This window comes from Colletotrichum acutatum (genome assembly GCF_030867785.1).
Source record: "Colletotrichum acutatum strain CBS 112980 chromosome Unknown BDZ83scaffold_12, whole genome shotgun sequence".
Taxonomy (NCBI): Eukaryota; Fungi; Ascomycota; class Sordariomycetes; order Glomerellales; family Glomerellaceae; genus Colletotrichum; species Colletotrichum acutatum.
The window spans coordinates 529,360-551,516 of NW_026849006.1; the positions used below are offsets into that span (position 1 = coordinate 529,360).

At 54.3% G+C, this 22,157-nt stretch overlaps 8 protein-coding genes across 8 annotated transcripts; 4 read left to right on the forward strand and 4 right to left on the reverse strand.

Annotated features, from left to right (window-relative positions):
* Positions 1 to 713: 713 nt before the first annotated feature.
* Positions 714 to 1,826, reverse strand: BDZ83DRAFT_568582 (Mob1/phocein family protein; the record flags this gene model as incomplete). The annotated part of the gene is made up of 3 exons (XM_060504090.1): positions 714 to 1,254; positions 1,302 to 1,413; positions 1,463 to 1,826. 3 exons carry the CDS (start codon positions 1,824 to 1,826, stop codon positions 714 to 716), a joined length of 1,017 nt encoding a protein of 338 aa, XP_060369425.1.
* A 1,953-nt stretch (positions 1,827 to 3,779) lies between these two features.
* Positions 3,780 to 5,782, forward strand: BDZ83DRAFT_691416 (Leo1-like protein-domain-containing protein). Its single transcript, XM_060511316.1, has 2 exons — positions 3,780 to 4,346; positions 4,397 to 5,782. The coding sequence occupies exons 1-2, from the start codon at positions 4,092 to 4,094 to the stop codon at positions 5,348 to 5,350; spliced, it is 1,209 nt and encodes a 402-aa protein (XP_060369426.1). The 5' UTR covers positions 3,780 to 4,091; the 3' UTR covers positions 5,351 to 5,782.
* Positions 5,783 to 7,027: 1,245 nt separating this feature from the next.
* On the forward strand, positions 7,028 to 9,016 carry BDZ83DRAFT_748472 (patatin-like phospholipase; the record flags this gene model as incomplete). The annotated part of the gene is made up of 4 exons (XM_060513620.1): positions 7,028 to 7,087; positions 7,224 to 7,354; positions 7,422 to 8,238; positions 8,294 to 9,016. The coding sequence occupies 4 exons, from the start codon at positions 7,028 to 7,030 to the stop codon at positions 9,014 to 9,016; spliced, it is 1,731 nt and encodes a 576-aa protein (XP_060369427.1).
* A 1,151-nt stretch (positions 9,017 to 10,167) lies between these two features.
* On the reverse strand, positions 10,168 to 11,277 carry BDZ83DRAFT_52480 (uncharacterized protein). Its single transcript, XM_060503306.1, has one exon. It carries the CDS (start codon positions 11,057 to 11,059, stop codon positions 10,310 to 10,312), a length of 750 nt encoding a protein of 249 aa, XP_060369428.1. The 5' UTR covers positions 11,060 to 11,277; the 3' UTR covers positions 10,168 to 10,309.
* Positions 11,278 to 13,858: 2,581 nt separating this feature from the next.
* BDZ83DRAFT_550272 (uncharacterized protein) lies at positions 13,859 to 14,395 on the forward strand (the record flags this gene model as incomplete). Its single annotated transcript, XM_060503482.1, has 1 exon — positions 13,859 to 14,395. A coding segment is annotated over one exon (537 nt), but the record flags the coding sequence as incomplete, so codon positions are not given.
* Positions 14,396 to 15,379: 984 nt separating this feature from the next.
* Positions 15,380 to 16,771, forward strand: BDZ83DRAFT_568633 (GDSL-like Lipase/Acylhydrolase; the record flags this gene model as incomplete). The annotated part of the gene is made up of 2 exons (XM_060504097.1): positions 15,380 to 15,544; positions 15,620 to 16,771. 2 exons carry the CDS (start codon positions 15,380 to 15,382, stop codon positions 16,769 to 16,771), a joined length of 1,317 nt encoding a protein of 438 aa, XP_060369430.1.
* Positions 16,772 to 17,911: 1,140 nt separating this feature from the next.
* On the reverse strand, positions 17,912 to 19,078 carry BDZ83DRAFT_568735 (ferritin-like domain-containing protein; the record flags this gene model as incomplete). Its single annotated transcript, XM_060504114.1, has 4 exons — positions 17,912 to 18,055; positions 18,125 to 18,652; positions 18,764 to 18,908; positions 18,963 to 19,078. The coding sequence occupies 4 exons, from the start codon at positions 19,076 to 19,078 to the stop codon at positions 17,912 to 17,914; spliced, it is 933 nt and encodes a 310-aa protein (XP_060369431.1).
* A 947-nt stretch (positions 19,079 to 20,025) lies between these two features.
* On the reverse strand, positions 20,026 to 21,678 carry BDZ83DRAFT_52695 (FMN-dependent dehydrogenase). The gene is made up of 2 exons (XM_060503308.1): positions 21,196 to 21,678; positions 20,026 to 21,135 (listed from the first exon to the last, which is right to left on the reverse strand). The coding sequence occupies exons 1-2, from the start codon at positions 21,494 to 21,496 to the stop codon at positions 20,198 to 20,200; spliced, it is 1,239 nt and encodes a 412-aa protein (XP_060369432.1). The 5' UTR covers positions 21,497 to 21,678; the 3' UTR covers positions 20,026 to 20,197.
* Between the last annotated feature and the right edge of the window lie 479 nt (positions 21,679 to 22,157).

Sequence of the window (22,157 nt, forward strand, 5' to 3'; positions counted from 1 at the left end):
TCATTCTTGGATTTTCCTTTGCAATGTGAGAGTTCAACAGACCCCGGAAGACAGATCCATCACTCCGCGGAGGCTCAAGGAGTTAGCAGTGTGATGTGCATGAGCGAGTTGCAGTCATCCCAAGGCTTTCGCATATATCTAGATGTTTCACGGAAGGTCGAAAAGGAGATCAAATAGCTGGCCATCCAAACGTCACTCAGTCAGTCAAGCTCAATGGAGCAAAGCAGGCAAGCATCGTTCTGTCAAGTCAACTGTGATTTATTTCTGGAATCGTCGTCTACCAACAATCCCACTTCCCTCCCCCATGGCCGTTCCCATGTGAGACGATTTGGCCGCCTCTCTCACGGGGCGTCTCAAGACCTTGCCTGGCCTCATAGCAAATCCGAAAACTCCAACATACAGCCCGTTTCTTTCTCTTTTCTCCCCGGGACTGCTGCAAATGCAATGCGTGCGTGCGTGTGTGAATAATGCGTTTCCTTATTGTTGTCGTGCTTGCCTCTGGGGCCCCATTTGCTTCTTTTCCAGCCTTGACGAGCAAAGGTTCCGGTGGTAAGAGCGTCGACTACCCCCTACCAGGTGAGTCCAAAAAGTTCCAAAAGACTCAAGCTTTCCAGAACTCAGGAATAGCCGCAAGGCACAGTGAAGCCGGCCATCATCTGTGGGAATTCGATGCCTCTAGCTGCCGTGCCTGGCAAGTCTCCAAAAGAAGTCTCTCAAACGCCGGCAAGTTGCATCAGGCGCTCGCCAGCGCGGAGGTTGGCATACTCGTAAGCCTTGGACTCGGGTGGGAAGGTGCCGTTGGCGGCCCAAAGGTCGATCAGCGGCTGCATGGGCTCGAGCTCATGGGGCTTGAGCATGTCGAGAGCGGTGGCGGTCAGGATGAAGTGGCTGAAGCAGCTGTTGAGGGACTTCTCCAGGTTGAGGTGATAGAAAGGCTCGGTGAAGTGAGCCCAGTAGAGGTGAGAGTAGACGCGGAACATCTGGCGGAAGATGGTTTGGCAGACGTCGATGAAATTCTGCGGGAAACCTGATCGCTTGCCGATCCAGTCGGGCTCACCAGGGTTTGTGAGCTGTGAGAGGGGCGTGGTGGTGATGTTTGCGTTGTGCGCATACGAGACGCCCGAGGGGTCGGTCGGGAAGATGTTGGTGTCGTCAATCTTGCCTGAGATCCATCTCTGCATAAGAGTCATGTATTCGGCGGCAGGAAGCTCGACAGGCTCCCGACGGCTGTTAAGCCAAGTGAATGAGTGGTTCCTGAGAATAATTAGATTGTGACAGGAAGAAGTGTCGGCGAAACTTACGCTCCGGCGGACATCCTGGGGCACGTAGTGCCATTGCAAATTGTCGAGCCATCTTCCTCCTTCTCGTGGAGAACACGGACGAAGTTCCAGAGGTTGCGGTAATGCTCAACCACTTCGAAATATTAGCAACCAGAGATGTAGGAGTAAGAGTGACTACGTACCTTGATGCGCGATCCACTCGCCCTGTTCGACCGTCTTGGGTCTCGCACTCAGAGTCATAAAGTTGCCCTTGACGATATGCTTGCCATAGTTGGAGTTCAGCCAGATGGGCATAGGCCGTGGCAGATGGTAGGAGCCGAGAAGGCCGTCGCCGTCGGACAAGCCACCCTGGTCGTCCATGCCAATAGAGTGGGCGAGCGAAGGAGAGTTGGGCAGAGGCGGGACTTTAGGAGCCAAGTTGGTGGATGACTGGCTTCCCTGAGAAACGGTCGGTGACGTAGGCTGACCGGCGGTTGAGGACGTTGGAGACTTGTTCGAGCCTGGCGGTTTGGCGGCTTGGCCCCGGAAGCGGGCGTTGCTATTCATCGGAGTCTGATTAGTCGATGGTATCTCACGACTGATATGAGCACCGTAAAGCATAGAAAAATGTCCAGCAGAATGATGAAGCCAACCACCAGGCCAGGCACCCGAGGGAACCAGGCCATAAGGGTTTGCACCAGCCATGTTGTTTCCTGCTGAGTGAGACACAGCATCAGGGACTTCTGAGGGCTTCTTCTGGTAATGGAAGGGATGTCTGTCTGAGACCTGTGCCAACTAGGCCACAAGGCACAACTGATGTTCTGAGAGTGTGTTTTGATAGTGTTTTTGTTTGGCGAGTGTTTGCTTGATGAGATTGTTCGGAAGGAAAAGAGTTCAGGTTTGTTTCTTCTTCTGGAAGTGTCGTGGCTCCTGGCAAGTAGGCCCATATTGCCCCGCCCGAATGGCAACCATGATGTTCTGCCCTTGAGGGCCCGTTGCCGATGGAAATGGCTATATCAGACAGGCGCCAGGCTGAACATGTGCGTGAGACCCGGTCTAAGAAAGACGACGATCCGGGGATGGTGGAGTAGTGAAGGACCCAGATGTATCTTGCGGTGACTTCTTTGTCGTAGAGGGGATGAAGTAACGAGAGGCTTCCATCCTGCTCCAAGGAGCAATCGATTCTCTTCCTTTTCGAGATCCCTTCAGGACTCCCTCAAACAAAACATGCGGATGTTGATAAGCTTCAAGCTCAGCTCAGCTTACTTGACTGTTGAGCAAATGACTTCCGCACGGCAGCAAAGTCGGCAGAAAATCATGACCTTCCAGTTGTCGACGAGACCTCATGGCTTTGGCCTCGTTGGTCCTCATTGCATGCATGCTGTGTTTGCTGGCCCAATGCTGGCGGTTTCGAATATGACTGGGTCCTTGTTGCCACCTGTCTCTCTTTTCCTTTCGAAGTTGAAGGTGCATTCTGTAGCCGAACTGAAAGATTGGCAAAGGGCGGTGCTGTAGCCAAAGGCAACCTGAGCACCCAGTCCCCGCTGGTGCCTCACATATTCCTGTGACGAATGATTCCAAGCCTGACATCTAGCCCATGGCAGTAATGTCAAATACAGCCGAGGTGGGAGATCCGATGGCCCCTCCTCATCAAAGGACAAGTAGCCATCAGAAGTTCCCCAACCGTGCTGCTTGACTCCCCAGGACTGGTTCGCCACTTGATATTGGATGTTTTGGCAATGCCTTCATGTGTGATAATGCACCCCATGTCTCGGCGGGTGGTGGCCGGGCCGTGTTGCATGTACCAAAGTACGGGCTGCCGCGGCACTAGCCGAGGAACCAAACTTCACAGCTGTCTGCTGTGCAGCCACCGTAGATCGCCCGCTGGGTCCTCGTTCTTTCCATCATACAGAGAACAGTGGGGGTAAGGGAGGAGCAGAAGAAGCAATTCGCAAACTGGGAAAGCACAAGAATAGACAATGAAAGGCAACTCACATTCCTGAAAAGAGGTTCGACATGGTAGGAGGAGGTACCGCGGTGAGGGGGAATCGGAGGGGGTTATAAAGTTGGGTCGACCGGCGCACCTCCTGGGAAGACTTAAGAGGCTGGGACTATCGAGTTTCAGCTCTACTGATTCGAGTTCAGTCCGTTTGATAATCGAAAATGATCGGATATCGAGCAAGGAGAGAGGGTTAAGCTGAAAAGGGGCGATTGAAGGTGAGCTTCTTCAGACTACGTTCGCTCCTGCATCCACGAGGAGTAGCGGCATAAGAAGCGCTAGACTTGAAGTGTCACATTAAGCGAGTGCACAGGCCCGATCCCCACAGCAATTGGGTCCGAATGGTCTCGCTCCATCGCCATTGGGCTCACGCTAGAGGCGAGGAAGGGACGTTTCTCAGCCTCGTGTGGCGCACAAGAGGTTGGGGAGGTGAGCACTGGGCAAGCAGTTGCACAACTTGTGCTCTGTAATTTCCTCAATAATAAGGAGAAAGAAGACGAGTTGTCGATGCTACAAATTACCTCCACTGAGTTCCCTGAACAAGATCCACTGTAGCTGGGACATGTGCCGAAATCCCCGCTCGGCAGTTTTACACGTACGAAGTGGCTTCAAGCACGTGTGGCGGTGCTTCAGCCTCACTCAGTCTTGGACTAACCTCCAGGTGGGTCAGAATTTGGACAGGGATCTTTCAAGCCTCACGCTGCATCTTCTTCCGCGCGCAAGAGGAAAGAAGCTAGGTCACCTACCTTTCTGTCAACCACACACGCTCAATTGACCGCCAATTTTCCAATACCAAACACGCTGCATCGCTTATCACACGAACCAACGTCATCATGTCGGATTCCGAAGAATTGAACGAGCTTCCCGAGGATGAGGAGGAGGAGGATCTCTTCGGCGACGAGCCAGCAGATGATCTTCAGGAAGACAGAAGTCGCGCTGGTAGCGTACGCGACGACGCATCCGACCGTGATGAGGGCGATGGCTACGGTAGAGATGACGAGGCCCCTTTGCCAACCGACTATGAGACGAAGGTCATAGAGGCCGTTGAGATGCAGCGTCATCGCACTCCCAAGTCAAAAGATCAGAGAGTAAGCCGATGGAAAGTTTGATGCACCTGACGTGTCCTGACAATGGCCAGTTACGATCTCTGCGCGTCCCCAAGTTCATGAAGATCATTCCAACGATTTACGATCCCGAGACTTTCGAGCCTACCGAACACGATATTGAGAACGCCAAAGCCGACGTACCCAAGGCCGACATTCGGGTTCGGCGACAAGGAAACAAGCTGCAGAGCAACACCATGATTCACAGATGGAGCGACGGTTCTGTGACTATGACAGTCGGAGACGAGCATTTTGAAGTCTCTACAAAGGCATTGGCTCCTGGACCTAACGAGCCATACTCTGAGCTTCAAGATGGTCACTACTATGCTGCTGCGGCGGAGTTGACCAGCAACTTCCTCATGTTCGTTGGACATGTCACCGACCAGTACATTGTACGGCCCGGAAAGGAAGTGGCTGATGATGCGCTCGCTGCACTCGCCGAGCGCATGGCGTCGATATCGCAAAAGCCTCAGGAGAAGGACATGATCATCAACACCATTCAGGATCCCGAGCTGCGCAAGAGGCAAGCGGAGCAGGCAGAGAAAGAGCGCATGAAGATGCAAAGACGTCGCGAGACTCAGACCGCACGCATGGATGCAACCCGCGGCGGATATGGTCGCAGTGGAGGTCTCTCCATTGGCGAACTTGAGGGTGGACGACGTGGCGGTGGTTCGCGCAAGAGAGGCATGCCTGGCGCGCCGAAGCAAAAGAGAAGACGTCCTGAGTATGATTCTGACGATGATCTGCCTTCTGGCGCCCGCAGAGGAGACGAATACGACATGGAGGACGACTTCATTGTGGCTAGTGACGACGAGGTCAGCGAGGTTGAACATGACGATGACGATGAGGAGCTCCTCGACGAGGCACCACGATCCAAGAAGCGCCGGGTTTCGGATGACGAAGACGCTGATGGAGATGATGATGACAACATGGAGCCAAGTGGCAGAGGAAGGCGCCGTCACGTTGTCGACGACGACGATTCGGAGTGAGGTTTTTGACCACGACAAGACATGCTTGACTGCAGACTCAGGCTGGTCGGAGAGGATCAAAGTTTGTACTATACCACAGCATTTTCTCATGCAAGCTGCACACCGAGGGCGGCGATTACAATGATTACATCCAAATTCATTTTTGCCATGCGGAAGAGGACCCTTTTCAATTCGTCACGGTATACTGAATGAAACTGATGGGTATATGAGAGTTGCTTCGTGACAGTTATCCTTCGGGTCTTGGCTGTACTGAGACTGGCGCGAACAAGCGGCACAACACGTGCGGCGTTTGACCTAACTCTTTGTCATGGCTCTCAGACCAGACCGTTGGTAGCCAATTTGACTTTGTTGGGAGCTGAGCAAGTGGCACATCCATCACCTCTTGTAGCTCAATGATTTAGCGGACTCTAAAGCCTGCAACCTGCAACGTGCTCTGATACGAAAACATTTCTCGAAGATGAACATTTATCTGGGTACTCGCCCGAAATACGAGCAGGCCGGATGACGTGAAAGAGCCGTGGAGCATGCCCAGCTCCCTTGCACTGCCAAATTGCAAGCCATTATCACATGTCGAAGCTTTCCGCCAGGGATGGGGCACTGGGGCATTGGGGCGGCACACACAGCCAAGGAGCTGACGGAGCTTGCTCACCCACCCCCAACTTTACAGCAGCTTGGGAAGCAGCGGCAGCGCAGGTGTGTGGGGTACCTTTGGGGTCTCGTGCTCAACATGAACCATGACAGTATCCCACAGTTACACTGGCACGACTGGGCAAATGCAGCAACCACTCACTGCGGAGGGTATAATCCTGGGGTGAAGAGGGGAAGGGAAGCTGCTGCAGCCTGCCCCAGATCATCCGGCAGCATCAAAGGGAAACATTGCGAATGGAAGCTGCCATGGGAAATCGACGGCAGATCCGGACCCTGCTCCCTAGGTACCTTGTGCTCTATGCGGCAGGCCGCATACATCATAAAGGTAATGCCCGTAACCCTTTTATTGCCGTGGGCCGAGCCAAATCACAGACAACCTGTGACCTACCTGCCTACCTGTCTTACCTGTCCGCACCGAAACCTCGCAGCTGTCTGTCTGTCGTCGGTACCGAGTCGAGTCAACAAGTACCTTTCCTTCTCCGATTTGGCATAGGACGGACACACAGGCTTCGAGTCAACTCATCGTCCCTCCTCTCCCGCAGCCGCAGGACTGCTCGAAGACACGATTCTACCTTACTCTCGCATCCCTCTCCCTCTCCATCTTAGCGTCCACCATCCGATTGCCCGCTCGTTCGTTCGACCGCACGCGCGCTTGTTCTTTTACTTTACGGTCCTTGGATCTCGATCAATCTCGTCAGAACCTGCGGAAGCTCACCTGCAACACCCAGTCTCGACGTCGCACACCCACCGTCCTTCTCTCGCTCTCTTCATCTCTGTACATCTATCCTTCTGCTTGATCTACAATCCATCCTCCAAACCTGTCTTGCCCGTCCAGCTCTCTCTCTGGGAACTGGAATGCAAGCACCATCCTAATCAGAGACACGACGCTCGCCTCACTCCACTGACTCATAATGCCATAATTGCCATGAACGCCCAATATTACTCGTCACTATCCTCATCAGCATTGCTATCCCCCGCCAGTTCGGGATCCTCCATGGTCTTCACCACCACAGTCGCTGTCGCGCAACCATGGGAGTAGTCGTTGCGCTCTGGCAAGTGGCCGTAGATGTGACGCAATTCTGGCAACGGGTACGTATGGTGTTACAGTTCTCCCCAGGATAGGCGTTGCATTTGCTCTGCTCGTTTGACACGAGCTTTCTTCGCAACCAATACCTGAGCTTGGTTAGCATGTGCTGCGGCTGACCTCGAATGCGCACATCTACAGAAACTCCGCGATTGGTACACACGCAAGACACCCATCGAACTATGGCTCGAACTACTTCGCCATGCCGAAGCCTTCGAAGACTGGGAAGAGGCGGCCCTGCATCTAGATAACCTGCTTGGACTGGACTTATGGTGAGAAAACCCCCGTCCAAATCGTGTTAGTGTCTCACAAGCACATGCTAAAAGGCTTCGTCAACAGGAGGAATAACCCAACGTCCAAGTATTACGATTACCGCCTAATCAACGAGCGCCTCAACTCCCTCATCACTGCGAGAGAAGTTGGGAACCTGAACCAGCTGGTCAACCTCCTTCGTTCCGGCCTGATTCGCAACTTGGGCAACATCACTGCCCCGACGCTTTACAACCGGTCCTTCGCCGGCACCAAGTATCTAATCGAGGAATACATAACGCAGATTGCCGAAGCGGTCGAGGACATCACCCACTTGCCAACAACACCTGGATCTGACCCTCACGGAGCACCTGTGGGACTTACAAACCAGATGAAGCTGGATTTTATCCACGATACCAGGCAGGCTTTCGGTAGAAGTACGCTCGTCCTGCAAGGCGGTGCCATATTCGGAGTGTGTCATCTTGGTGTCGTGAAGGCGCTGTTTCTACGAGGTCTCCTACCACGGATCATCACTGGAACCGCAACGGGTGCTCTCATTGCCGCATTGGTGGCCATCCACACCGAAGAGGAGCTTCCCAACGTCCTCAAAGGAGAGGGTATTGACCTGTCTGCTTTTTCTGGGAAATCCAAGTCGGAAAAGGGCCCGCAAAAGGAGCAGTCTTACGCAACGAGATGGAATACTCTTTTGCGGAGGCTAAAGAGATTCACTCGGGAAGGCTATTTCCTCGACGTCAAAGTATTAGAGGACTGCGTGCGAGCCAATGTCGGTGACCTGACTTTTGAGGAAGCGTACAATCGGAGCAAGAGGGTGTTGAATATCACCGTTGCAACCGCCGATCAAGGCGGCGTTCCCACACTACTCAACTACCTGACAGCACCGAACGTGGTGAGTACTAGTTTTGTTCTTCAATAGGAAGCGGCAGTGAACTGACATATGCAAGCTTATCTGGACTGCCGCGGTAGCCTCGAACGCTTCCACTGCAACATTGTATGGTCACCGGGAAACCACGGTTCTTTGCAAAGATGCCCATGGCAACATTGTACCATGGGCACCCGCAAACACAATCGACTTCCATCACTGGACTCATGTGTCTTATTCGGACCGCGAGTCACCCCTTTTGAGAATTGCCGAGCTGTTCAACGTGAACCACTTCATCGTCAGCCAGGCTCGACCTTACCTTATTCCGTTCTTGCAGAGCGATATGCATGGCCCGTCGCTCATGGAGACGCGTAATAGCACGACGTCAATTACAGCATTCCTGGCTCGTATGGTTGGCCTAGAGCTCAGGCACCGGCTGCGCCAGCTGGACACGTTACGCCTCCTTCCAGCAGGCATCCGGCGCTTCCTTGTCGACGAACAAGTGCCAGGCGCGTCCATGACATTAGTCCCAGAAGTGACTGCCGGCGACTTTGTGCGCCTGCTCGAGACACCGACTAGGGAAACACTGGACTATTGGATATCGAGAGGGGAGCGGAGCGTGTGGCCCGCCGTAGCTGCGCTTCGTATCCGTTGCGCGGTTGAGAACGAGCTAGACAGATCCTATCAGACCGTTCGAAGGTTGAAGGCGGGCGGGCTCAGGAGGAAGGGCTCAACGGCGGCGGCGGCATCGATGGACAATAATAGCAAGGAACGGAGAGCTAGCAGTCTCGGGGCCGCATATTGACAGCGTCGTTCTCAGGCAGGCTTTGTGGATCGCGGCTGGTCACAAGAAATGACAAGGGGGCTGCAGCTACGATTTGAACAATATGATGTGATCTTGGAGTATGCAACGCCCACGTTGAGACAAGACGCACGCAAGCTTACACTCTCCGCAAGGCGTATCGCAGTTGGGGGCGGCTTATGTACAGATAAAACCAGGTTCTGGTTGGCCGAGGTGGGGCGGACATGCAAGCTTCAACAAACGATACGGTGTTCTCGAGGGCATGCGGAATACGCATCGGTAGTGATCGAGGACGAGATGTTCTCGAAGCTTGCCTCTTTGGGCTGTCGGTCAGACGTTGGAGGCGGGCTCCGCAAGGTGTAGGAGATGCAGGAGGTTCAGCTCGGCCGGTATGAGGGGAGGAGTGATAGGGTGTTCTTAGCTTGTATGACGAAGAGACGCGTCCAGTGACGAGTCTGATGACCCAAATTCACGAGAGCCTTACTTTGTTTTGTTGCTATATCCATACCCTAACTACATGATGCCAAATCTGGAGACCGACGGGTGTGCACCTGACGAGCCTACATGAAAAAGCAACAAGCATGAGCAAGGAGCGGGACCGTGAACGCCTTGCCGCACGCCCTCGCCATGCAGGTGTTTGCATGCTCGTTTATCCCTCATCAGAGTCGCAGTTGTCCCCCTTTCGACGCTTGTGAGCCTTGCCAATGGTCCGGATGGCTAGGTGGAGGTTCCCCGTGCAAGTCGTCATGCATGCCACGGCCACATCCCATAGGACCAACAAACAGATACAGGTACGAGAGCGTGAGCGGTTGGGATAAGGGGCTGGTAGGATGGCTAGTGAAGGAGGAGGGAAGTGACAGCCTGCTGCATGTCTTGGGCGGGCTGCGGCCGGCAAGGGTCCGGCGCAGGAGAGATCGGCACGCTAGAAGCCTTCTCGAAGTTTGTGAATGGGGGCCATCGAAGACCAACGCTAGGATTGGTGGCAGGGCTGGCGGCAATGGGCTGTGGTAACAGACTCGGGGATCCCAACGTTCTTGGCGCTCTTTTTTCCCTGGGTGAATCGGCACAACGGCTCTCGAGACAGGCAGCCAGGGTATGTAAATATTTCGCGCAGAGGTCACAGGATCGCAGATAGTGCGAGGGCCTCCTCCTTCTCATCTCAAGCAGGGCGTTGGCTTTTTGCAGGGGGCTGGTTGGCGGTTGACGATTGACGTTCCTTAATCCTCATGCTGTGGTTATCGTTGCATGCCAAGTAGTTCGGGGAAGTATTCCGGGCTGCTCGAAAGCATATCGAATTCAGGGGGCCGGGCCAGACACGTCGCCCCTTCGCTGGAGGCGTCGCTTTGGGAGCAGTTGGACAAGCCGACAAGGTGGTCGCCCAGATGCCAAATACAGCGTTGCAACGTGTAGGACTCTTTCAGGAGTCCTGCATGTGTCCTGCGTTCTAAATCGCGGAATGGAACAGAGTCCAGGACTCGCGCCCGATAATTGTGGCTCCGCGCCTCGAAGGTGCCGTTCGGTGCTGGCCGGGCTCTGTGCCGTCATGTGAGAAGGACAACTTCGAAGATCTTTCCTGTAGTGGCCGGCGATGGGCCCCGTGGTTCTTTCGGGGGCTCCTGTTGACTCGATAATACTCCGCTGGGCCTTCAGTGCTATTGTGCCTATAGCAGACTGATATAGCCTGGCTCTCTGTGTGGTTCGTGGTGTGTAAGCTTGCATGCTCTTCCTGCACCGGTCCTGCTCCCCATAGGCGCGCTGCCGGCAAGACCGACTGCGGGGAACGGGGGAAACAATGAGCACAGTGGTTGGCTGCCCGGAAGCAGACGATACAGGCCGGGGGTAACGTCTGGCGCTCGGGTTTAGTGTCGTGACGTCGTCGCGCCTTGTCTCTTTACTGGTACATCCATCAAAGACAGCTGAAAAGTTGCCGTTGTGTGTGTTGGCACTGCTGCTGATGCAATGAAAGGCCAGTACATTGGCAGGATGCTGATCGGAGTCCATCCCCGACGTCGGTCCCTGTGCGGTGACAGACAGACTGGAAGCCATCAGATGGCAGAGCGCCAAGAGATCGGAGCCAACTGCAGAGTTGAGTCACAGCCCAAGTCCCGACGAAGATAGGTTACTCGGATGGCCTGATAAGTCGTCGCGAGACGTGAGAGGTCCTAGATCGGCTGGCTGGCCGCCGGCACGCAAGCAAGAGCACCTTTGGAGCAGATTCCGCGCGGAACAAAAGATGTCACTGTTTCGCTAAATAGAGTTTCGGTGTCGGTCCAATAATGCCGCTGGAGCAAGCATCTGGGGAATCCCAGGCCGCGAGTAACCGGCCACACCAACGAGCTCAGGCAATGCCATTACGATCTTGCTCGGTAATCTTGTACTCGTCGAGAACGAGTGATTGGACCGGGGGACTCCTATCTGGCCTTGAAGCCGGCGGAAGGTGAAGGCGTGCGTGCGTACGTGATTTGAAGATTGAATTGGATAATGGTCCAAACGACAGGCTGTAGGGCAACGTCGTGTGCAATCATATTGCAGATGGCCGCCGGGCTGTGTGACACAACGGCGGGAGATTGTCAAGAGGGAACGTATCTATTCGCGCGCCCCTTGCACCGAAAAGTTGATGGTGCCATGCCCGGAGCTGGCTTGTGCGTGACGAAAAGGATGGGATGCTCTGAATGATGTCCGATTTCCTTCCGTATGGGAGGTATGGCTCATCTCTTCGGTGAGAAAGCTTAGCTACAAGACCGTCATTCCGACGATCTTCGAGAGCACATGGCCACTGCGGCGAGATGGTGCAAGCCAATTGACCACTGGTAGCAGACCCAGCGTGGGCAGTGCGCTGCAAAGCATTATTAGTTCAAGGTGGGGGAGGCACATTATGCTTGTTTCCAGGTAAGCCAGGTTGCTTGCGACATCGCTCTGGGGTAAATCACCAGCGGCGAGCTGGCGGCAGGGCTTGGCACTGATTCCCGTGAAAGAATCGAGAGGCGTTAAAGACGTTTGAGGTGGAGCGTGAGTATCCGTGTCCGTAGGTATACTTGCACATCGTGTGGCTTGCGTCTAAGCTCGATCCGAGAACGGGGCGGACGGGCAGGTAACGCTTCGTTGGGTTTCCCGTTTTTGCATCGCTGAGATGGTCCATTACGGTTCTGGACCGCGAGAGCTGGAGCTTTGTCGAGGTTTGATGTTGGCGGCGGCCAGGGACGTCATCTGTCATGTCTCACGATGAACACAGTCCCAGCAACTACGCGGGGTAATTCATTGGTCGGTCTCGAAAGAAGCTAGAGCGCGACGACAAACATCAACGTGTATTTGCTCCGAAAACGCCGGCGTCAAAGCGCGAAAATAAGGGCAGGTATAAGTGTTGAGGTACTGTTCCTCGGGCTGCTAGCCAAATGCGAAAAACGAGGCGAGCAAAGAGCTCATGAGAAGGGTAAGGTAGAAGGAGGAGACAAGTTCAAGGTGTGAGAGCAAGGTAGGTGTTGCGTAAGGTAGGCTTGGGATGGCATTGGCATGCGCGGCAATAACGCCATGGCACCAGCGGTAGCCCAAGCCTGAGGCCAAATTTGACTTTCTTCAAGTCGGGAAACATGCACAGGTACGTTCTTTCTACTTTGCCCGGTGACGGGAGGAAAGTGCCTAGGTAAGGTAAGGTAGGTAGGCGCATACGCAATACCTACGTTAGGTACGCAGTTGATGGACGGGAAGTGACAACTCACGCAAATCGAGAAAGCGTAGGGGAGTGAGTTGCCAGAAGAGAGGAAGAAAACAAAAGTCCGAGATTTCCAAGTATAGCCGTACCTTACCTACACTAAGGTATTTCTTCACCTAGGCGGGAGTTTGGGTTCAAAAAGTACCTCACATCAGTAGGCTACCCCACACCTCTCTACAGCAATCCGACTCCGATCCTCTTACTCCTGTCCGACTTCCTACCACACCCCTTCTCAGTCTTCTTGGTTGCTTGGAAGTCCAGCCGCCCCCGACTCCAAACGTTTACTCGTCCGACCCAAAGAAATCCCCGCCAAACTCCCACTCATCTCGCTTCATCACCCTCCCCGGCTTCCACGCCTACATGCCGCTGCAGCATCATGCAGCGAGGTGCACCGTCGGCGCAGCTAAGTGGCGCTGGGATCGATGTACCTGAGATGACTGACAAAAGGGTCCGAAAGGGAGTAGGGGGAAAAAAAAAAGGGAATGGGGAAATAGAGGTAAAAGACTGGTCAACCCGTGCCGTCCATCGGTCGACGTCCACCACCCCCCAAAGCCCGTCGGGTCACAACTAACCATCCCCAGTGCCAGTCAGACGCTTTCTGGTATAAAGCTCTCCCATTTCGCACACCAACTCTCCTCCCCTTCTCCCATTCCCTCCCCAGTATAACAAACCAGATTGTACATCAACATTGTAATCTACCATTCTGCTCTTGAACTTCAGTTACAAGAGATCTTGTCCTCTGCTATCCTGAAAAACGGACGGCACGCTGCTTCTGAAAACGAAAGCAGCGAGCGGCCTTTCTCATCTCTGGGCACTGACCAGCCGAGCATCACCACTTCTTTCCCACTCTTCTCTGCTGTGCCTTTTCAGGGCCTGTTCCAGTTCCGCCGGACCTGTGGTGAGCAACACTTGTCTTCTGCCCTTGGCCGCTTGACACAGTCTGACGTCGTCTCTGTAGCAGTGTCATTCGGTCCATCTACCACCAGCTTGCGTCGCTTGATCGCTAAGCTCATACAAACTCGACATCCCTCTTCCACTTCTCCTTTCCCAAGATCACCATGATGGCACACCAAGAAGACAACAAGTACTCACATCCCGAGTCCCATAACGCCACTCTGCGCCATCCTGCTGTGGACAACTACTCAGAGCATCGTAGTCCGCAGTACAAGGTCTCCAACGAGCCTTCCTCATCCATCGCTGACCGTCGGGTCGCCCGCAATATGTCAGGCTCCGATCCAACATACACCTCGGATGTTGAAGTTGATGGGGGCTTCGACATGATCTCTCGCCGTGAGGTCACTGCCTCCAGGACTTCCTCGGAGACAACCAGCTCTGAAGACACTGTACTAAACTCGCTCACTACTATAGCGATGGCTACAGCCCCAATCGTTCCTGGGTCCGCCTTGACCATGGACAACATGAACCTCCTTGATACACAGTTACCTCTTGGGAACATAAGCACCTACCAGTGGCTTTGGGGTCAGCCGTGCCCTGGTGGCTTCGACATCAAGGACAACTCGTCCAAAGACAGCATGAAGGTCCATATCTCGCACTCGCGCGTGAGCAGAGCTACAGATAGCTTTGAGAACGAGTATGGCATGGCCAACCACCCTTCCGAAGCTTTCATCACTTGCGCCGGTGATTGGGCCGATGTTGCTGCCGGTCCTGCTCCCGCGGCACTCCACTTGGACATCTAGTGTGTTGGTCTGGTTAGCTTTCCCTCTTTTCCGTTACGGCTTGCCAGCTATCTTGCCTCTCTATCTACCCTTTCCTTCCCTAACCTCACATCATGAGGTTTTCGAGGAAGCTAGGTCAATGGAAGAGATCGCCAAAGGTTGACCATGGCTTGACTTTGATTCCTTCTGTCTTTCGCCATCTATATGGCTCGGCACTTCTCTTTGATGATTGAAAATTTGGTCGATGGATGTTATTCAATGTTGCTCGCTACTCGTTCGTTTAGCGTTTGGTCGATTTGACGTCGGAATTGTTTGGATGAACCACGGTCGTTTTCTTGGAGGACTTGAGCCGCTCCCCCCTCTTCTTGTACACAGGTGCACATTGGGTGTATAATTGGAATGCCAATCATTGATCTACGCTCCCATCCTCGTCATCGTTGCATTATCTCCCGTGACCAAAGTCTCATTAACCTAGACCACCCCTCCCCAGGTCGTCACCGACCCCAAGATCTTCCCCAGGCCCACGGCGGTACCAATGGAGTGTACCAATGCGGGGAAGACAGCGGTTCCCGGCTCCAGTGCGGGACTTGGAGAGACGGCGTCGCATCGCATGGGACGAACTGCTCAGTCGCATCTCCCGCAGCACCCACTTTCAAATCTGATCTCTAAATTTCCCCACGGCATTTTGAATTTAGCCTGAACTTCAACCGGGTTGAACCCATTTCTTGCCATTATCCAGCGTTCATCAGGTTCCGCGTTGCCGGATGCCATCTGCCCACCGGCTACCCACATAGCGAGCGTAGGTAGCAATGGAAAACCCCAATTGGAGAACCATGTTATATTGAGGGGCAGGCGACTTAATGGAAGCACCGGATTCCGTGCTCGGAAGCCCTTTATAAAGCTCACGATGGCCCCTTTTTGATCTGGGCCCAAGAGTCGGTGTATCTGCAGCCAGCACTCGTTTCTCTGTAGCTCACCGCGATGATGATCGCATCTCTCAAAACGGCCTTCGCGGCCTTGCTCTTTCTCTCGCCTCTGGCAGAAGCTCGCCCTCAACATCCTGCGCGAGATGAGAGGGAATGGGTCACCGTCTGGGGGACAATGCCTCAACTGGTCGAGCCTGCCAACTTACCCCCGGCGCCATTTGTGAGTTTTCTTTCACGTCCTCCTCAAAGTGCAATGGCTTTTTCTCAGGAGCGTCCCCCTAACTCCTTCGCCTAGAACGAGACAGGCCGAGTCTTTCACGACGCAACCCTTCGTCAAACCGTCAAAGTCTCCCTCGCGACCTCGACCCTCCGCCTGCAAATCAGCAATGCCTTTGGCGGCTCAGACCTCCCCATCACGGCCGTCACCATCGCCCGGACGGCGAACAACACAGCTGGCACGAGCGGCGTGGACGCCGACTCCCTCCAAGTTGTCACCTTCTCGGGCAGCGGCGGCTTCGTCGTGCCCAACGGCGCAATCGTCTTCTCGGATCCGATCGACCTCGCCGTCGAAGCGCAGTCCATCATCTCTGTCACAATCTACCTCGCCGACGGCCAGACTACCAACAGCATCACCGGCCACCCGGGCAGCCGCACCACGTCCTTCCTCAAGAGCGGGAACCACGTCGCGGACCAGGACCTCGCTACCACCGCCGGCAACGCCACCGCGACGACAACGGATCACTGGTACCTCATCAGCGCCCTCGAGGGTTGGGTTCCCAAGGGTGCCTCGGCCGTCGCCATCGTGGGCGACTCCATCAGCGACGGGCGCGGCTCGACGACCAACGCGAACAACCGCTGGCCCGACCGCCTCCTCGCGCGCATGCAAAACGAGTCCTCCACCAGCGGCATCGCGATCGTCAACGAGGCCGCGGGCGGCAACCGCGTCCTGGCCGACGGTCTGGGTCCCAACGGTCTAGGCCGCATCGACAGGGACGTCATCGCGCAGTCAGTTATCAAGTACGCCATCGTCTTCATCGGCGTCAACGACATCGGCACCGCGACCAACACCACCGCCGCGCAGGAGGCCGTGGGCGACCGGCTCGTGGCGGCGTACGACCAGATGGTCACGCGGCTTCACCGCTTCGGCATCGCGGTATTTGGTGCGACGATCACGCCGCTCACGGGCGACGGGCAGCCGTACTCGGACCCGACGAGGGAGGCGGCGCGGCAGAGGGTGAATGAGTGGATTCGGAGCAGCGGGCGGTACGATGCCGTGATTGACTTTGATGCGATTGTAAGGGACCCTGCGGCGCCGGAGAAGTTGAGGGCCGAGTATGATACGGGGGATCACTTGCATTTGAACCCGGCTGGGTATGAGGCCATGGCTGCCGGGATTGATCTCTCGATCTTTGAGAAGTTCAAGGACGGTGTTTCTGGGATGAACTAGAAAAGGGTTTCGTGGTCTGGTTGAGCGATGGTGAGATGGGGTGATGTAAGCGAGTCAGACAGAGACCATGTATAAGCGAGTCCAAATGTAGGAGCAAAAGTCAGTTTTACCAAGGAGGATTCGTCAGATGGTTGGCCATATACATGCCACTTATGATTGGGTCGCATGTGTAATTGGCTGGTGATAACACAGACTTGTAGCTTCCTGAAGGGAAGCCATCCTATCACGGGTCGCCGATGCCATGGGATATTTTGAAGAATTGCGAGTCTCGAAACATACCGCCAGGATAATCTTCATGCCGAACGCCTCCATCAACACCTCCGCCGCTAAAGGGGGCAAACACAGATACTAAATAAACTATAGAAGGAACAAAAAAAAGAACGGGAAGAAGGGAGGGGGATAACTGACCTTATAAATTCACGCCCCTGCCGGAAGCGAACAGCGCGCCCCTCAGTCAACCCGAACTCTGACTTCATGGGAGTATTTGTTTATTTGACTATTCGACCACCTCGCACACAGCTTGATCTGACCTCGCCGACCTAGACAGGCGCTGCTGTGCTGGTGACGGAAAACAAGGTTGGGATGGAATACAGACCCTCAGGGTGCCTATCCAGGTGGAGGGAAGGTCAGGGGTTAGGTGACTTGGGTTCAACTCTTTGGAGGGAAGGAGGGATGTCTGTTGGAAGGTGCATTTTTCTTTTGGGACAGTTTCTGAGTACTACGTGTAAATATTCATTTTTCAAACTTGGAGAAAGGTACTGGTCCAGTTAGGCTGGTTCATGCCCTTCTTAGGTACCTTAGGTTATTTTCCTCATAAATCATTATTGCGAATGTAGATCACGAACACCATGATATGGATAGAAACACCATTTCTACTAGAGAGGCTCCGTCATCTCTGAGATGGGATCTTATCGGTCCATATCAGACGACAAATTGCATAGATAAGTTGTGTTAAGATATTGAATTAATTATCAAGGCGGTTTCCGCAGGTCGAGCTAATTTTCCAATATGTACAAAGAAGATTTAAGGTAATAAAAAAAGCCGTATCAGGTATGAAATATTCATCAAGAGTGCTCTAGACTGCTTCATGCGACCATTTTGTCACGAACCAACTTTTTGGGTACTGGGACAGCGGTTTGTTTACCAGTCGGCCTCCTCGATCTCGAGGATGGCGACACCGGCAACAGTGTTCTCGTCAGAGACCTTGGTGCTGTTGCCATTGGCGGTGCTGAGGACGCAGTAGACCTGGCCAGCGGCACCCTCGGGCAGCTGCTCGACGATGTACTGTAATAAGGACATAGTTAGTATAGAATTCAAGCGTCCGAGTACAGTGTCAGAAAGGTCGGCACTTACGTCGTTACCGCTGATGGCAACCTCCTTGTAGTAGGTGTCAAGACCAGAGAAGAAGACAGCGTAAACGGTAGCTCCGGCGGGAACAGTCTGCGCATCAGCAGCAGCCTTGTAAGCACCCTCGAACAGAGCACCGTGGGAGCTGGGCGTGGGCGAGACGGTCAACTTGGGGAAGGCCTTGAAGGGCAGGGCGGGCGTGCCGGGGGCGAAGCCGGTGACGAACTGAGCGGCAAGGGAGTAGACCTGGTTGAAGTCGAGAGGGGTGTCGAAGGGGGTGGGGAAGGGCTTCTCGCGGAGGGCGGCGCGGATGTAAGAGGAGTGGCGGGCCTCGACGGTGAGGATGGAGCCGGCGACGGGGACGTAGGTCTTGTCTGCGATGACGGCGGCGGCGCCGAGGTAGGCGGACACACCGACGCCCTCGAGGACGGAGGCGAGCGCGAGGAAGGAGTCGGCGTCCTCGACGGGGAAGTCAAAGGTAGGCTCGGGGATGGCGGAGGCGCCGAGGGCGCCCTTGAGGAAGTCGACGTGAGTCTGGTGTATTGGTGAGGATTGTTAGTTTGGTGGCCAGCGTTTAGTCAGGAGGGTGATCGTGGTTCTAGGGCTGCTTGGGTGTCGTGTAGTATGCTAGGGGCAAAACTTTACCTTCTCATCCTCGTAGATGGTCTTGAGGTTCTTGTAGAACTTCTCACCGACCTCACCGGCGTACTTGCAGAAGTCGGCCTCGGTGTAGTTCTTCAAGCCCTCCTCGTAGAACTTGCGCTCGAGGTACTCGAGGGTAAGAGCATAGCTATCAAACATTTGTTAGATCTGAAACATACGACTTGCTTATCATGTGACTTACTTCAAGATGGTGATATCACCACCGGGAAGGGGGTCGTAGTTGGCCTTCTTCTCGAGAGGAGCGCCCAGAACGGAGGCGGCGGACGCGGCCGCGAGGATGATGGATGAGGTACGCATTTTGGTGAGACTGTATTAGATGAGGTTGTAGGAGGAGTATGGGATGACTATGTGCTTATGTATAATAGATTCAGGAGAAGACTTGATTGATCTTGGGTAAGGAAGGACTGTTGGTGAGATGGTTGTATCTACTGGGGCTTTTCTTTCTTCTCTCTCACATCGCCCGCCCAGCTGCCGTCTTATATATCAGATAACTCTAAGTAAGTACCACATCTTGTCAACAACATGACGCCTTGTGATGAGACTCTTTCGCAACGAGATTACTCAGAGACAAGCCCGCTTTCCGCAAGAATATGCTTACTGCACTCTAAATCCCGCTCCCTCGGATGGACCCTTTCCCATGGAGCTATTGGAAAGGATAAACTGGAACGAATGTGCGCTAGCCCGTGGTAGCACCTCGGAAGATCACGAACATTCCCCAGAAAGAGATGACGATCTCGTCATGGAAGAGATACAGTGTGGCAAGGCCTGCGAACTTTGCGGGCGGTTCGTGGCAATCTGGTGGGATACCCGGAAGGTCCAATAATTGACTGTAATTGACTGCGAAGAAGAATTCAGTGTCAGCCTGATCCAACTGCATTTGATGTTAGCGTGCTTAGAGGACACTCTCTCGCTAGGGTAGAGAAGAGCCTGGGTCGGTCAAACTGCGCCTGTACGGATTCCAAACCACGTGAGGAATGAATAGCAAAGAACCCAATGGCATGTTTTGACGCGATGGACATTGGCACTTGCGATCTGATAGTCTTGGCCTGTCTCGGCTCAAGACAGTCGACAGGAGCCGAACGTTAGCTCGGTGGCTTTCCTCGTTCCCGGGCTGCAAGCACGCCCGGATGGCGAGCATTCCGGGACTGGTACCTAAGGTGCGGGGGAAAATATGGCCCGTAACATGCTTATCGCTTGTTAGTCCACGACTCCACGCTGGGTCAAATCTCAATAAAGCCCGCGGAGAAGGTGTGATGAGACCAAGGGAATGGGGCTACGATCGACACTATTTTCCGAAAGAAAAATAAGCTTCTATTCCTTCCAGCTTCATTGCGAAGGCGACAACACAGAATTCTCGGCACAACGGCTTGCCGTCCTGCTAGACCCTGCATTCGAAAACGAACAAAACCAATAATACTACAGGTTAGCTTTCATGTCCCCGCCGTACCGAACCTGCCGAAGGATGGAAGGCTTGAGCTCGAAGAGACTCTTGAAGCCGGAGAGTCCCATTGTCAAGTCCAGATCAGCAAGTAGTCCAGCAATAACAGCCTTCGCGCCCTCTTTACCCGCAATGCCCAGGCCATAGATGGCGGGTCTGCCAACGAAGACGGCCTTAGCCCCCAAGGCGATCGCCTTGACAATGTCCGCCCCAGTCCGGATCCCGGAATCGAACATAACCGTGAGCTTGTCGCCCACGGCTTCCACAATCTCCGGGAGCACCTCGAGCGAGGCGACCCCGCCGTCGAGCTGTCGGCCGCCGTGGTTGCTGACGATGATGCCTGACACGCCGTGCTCGACGGCAAGCTTGGCGTCCTCGACGCTCAGCACGCCCTTAAGAACGATGGGCCCGTCCCAGTTCTTCTTCAGGAGCGCCAGATCCTTCCACGAATGGTGATCGCCGGGGAAGGCCTGACTGATCCAGTACCGGGAGGCGCTAATGATGTTGTCCTCTACCTGGTCGCCGTCATTCTGCTCGGAAAACTTCTTGCGAAAGACGGGATCGCTGAAGCCGACCGAGTTGCCTGTGCCAGTGATGAAGGGCAGATATGCCTGGTCGAGATCGGCCGGTCGCCAAGCCAAAGTCACGGTGTCGAGAGTCACGACGAGGACCTTGTACCCGTTGGCCCTGGCGCGTCTGAGAATCGATCCCGTAATGTCATCGTCCATGGGCCAGTACAACTGGAACCAGCGGTGCTGGTCGCCACAGACCTTGGCGACCTCCTCAATTGTCGAGGTCGCCGCCGTGCTTAACGTGTACGGCACTTGCAACTCGGCGCAGGCGGCTGCCAAACCTGTCTCCTTGTCCTCATGGAAGATACTCTGGACTCCGATGGGGGCCATCAAAAGGGGAGATTCTGAGCTGTTGTCTTAGAGCAGTGTCTCATTTTAAAATTGGGTTGGCATCCGCAACGTACCATAAGTCACGCCAAACAACTCTGTTCTCAAATCCCGAGGATTGCTAGGTCTTAGGAAGCGAGGGACAATCTTCCACTGGCGAAAGGCCAGACGGTTCGCGTCCATAGTGGATAGCTCGCCAGCGCCTCCGAAGACGTAGTTGAAGGACTCGGGGCCCATGGCCTTCTTGGCCTGGGCCTGCAGGCCGTTGGGATCCGTCGTTACGATGGGCAATTGGCCTGCCATAATGCCGTTTTGATAGATGCTGACGGCGTAGGCCGAGTAAGGGGTCCGTTCATCGCTATCGCCTGAGTCTGCCATTGTGAGAAGGGAATAGCTCGTAGAGATTTAGAAGAAATCTAGAAAATCTGTCTTGAATGTTACAGATGACCTTCGCTGTAAATTGTTTTCTGATTGACAGTCGTGTATCATGTTATCACAACGAGTCTAGAAACGAACCTGGGAAGATCGAGGGATTGCGGGGGTGGCATTGGCGTATTGAAATACTCCGAAGAGTGTCAGATCCGTAAGCTCCCCGGCTGGGAGCCTCGGCACGAAGCTCCCATGTTACTCGTCATAGTAACATTAGGAAGTGAAAGTTGTCCGTCGGGGCGTTCATGTAATCGGCAACGCGGCAGCTGCAAAGCAACCGCCAAACAAATTGTCTTAAGGCTCCCAAGGGACATTATTTGCAAGCAGTCTCGGAAACAGAATGACAGTACTCTTGGTCTCTAGGAACCCAGAATATAGCCATGTCAATCAGAAAGCAGCTTCGTACAGAGCGTGATGGAGATGGCAGGATCAAGTAGATAGGAAGATACCTTGACCCAAGCTTCTTGTCAAGGCATCTGCGCGTACCCTCCTATCCAAGCACCTTGCACCTACCTAGCTCTGTGACTCCACCTCCAGCAGGACCCCACCATTGAAGTCAATTAGCACCCCGCGATTCTCTCCCCCCAAGCATCCCGCGATCCAAAATCGA

Coding starts and splice junctions, on each gene's coding strand:
- BDZ83DRAFT_52695 (XM_060503308.1), bottom strand. CDS start 21,496: ATGGCAGACTCAGGCGATAGCGATGAACGGACCCCTTACTCGGCCTAC. Junction 21,136..21,195: donor GTTGTTTGGCGTGACTTATG/GTACGTTGCGGA, acceptor ACAACAGCTCAG/AATCTCCCCTTTTGATGGCC.
- BDZ83DRAFT_52480 (XM_060503306.1), bottom strand. CDS start 11,059: ATGGCTTCCAGTCTGTCTGTCACCGCACAGGGACCGACGTCGGGGATG.
- BDZ83DRAFT_691416 (XM_060511316.1), top strand. CDS start 4,092: ATGTCGGATTCCGAAGAATTGAACGAGCTTCCCGAGGATGAGGAGGAG. Junction 4,347..4,396: donor CCAAGTCAAAAGATCAGAGA/GTAAGCCGATGG, acceptor GACAATGGCCAG/TTACGATCTCTGCGCGTCCC.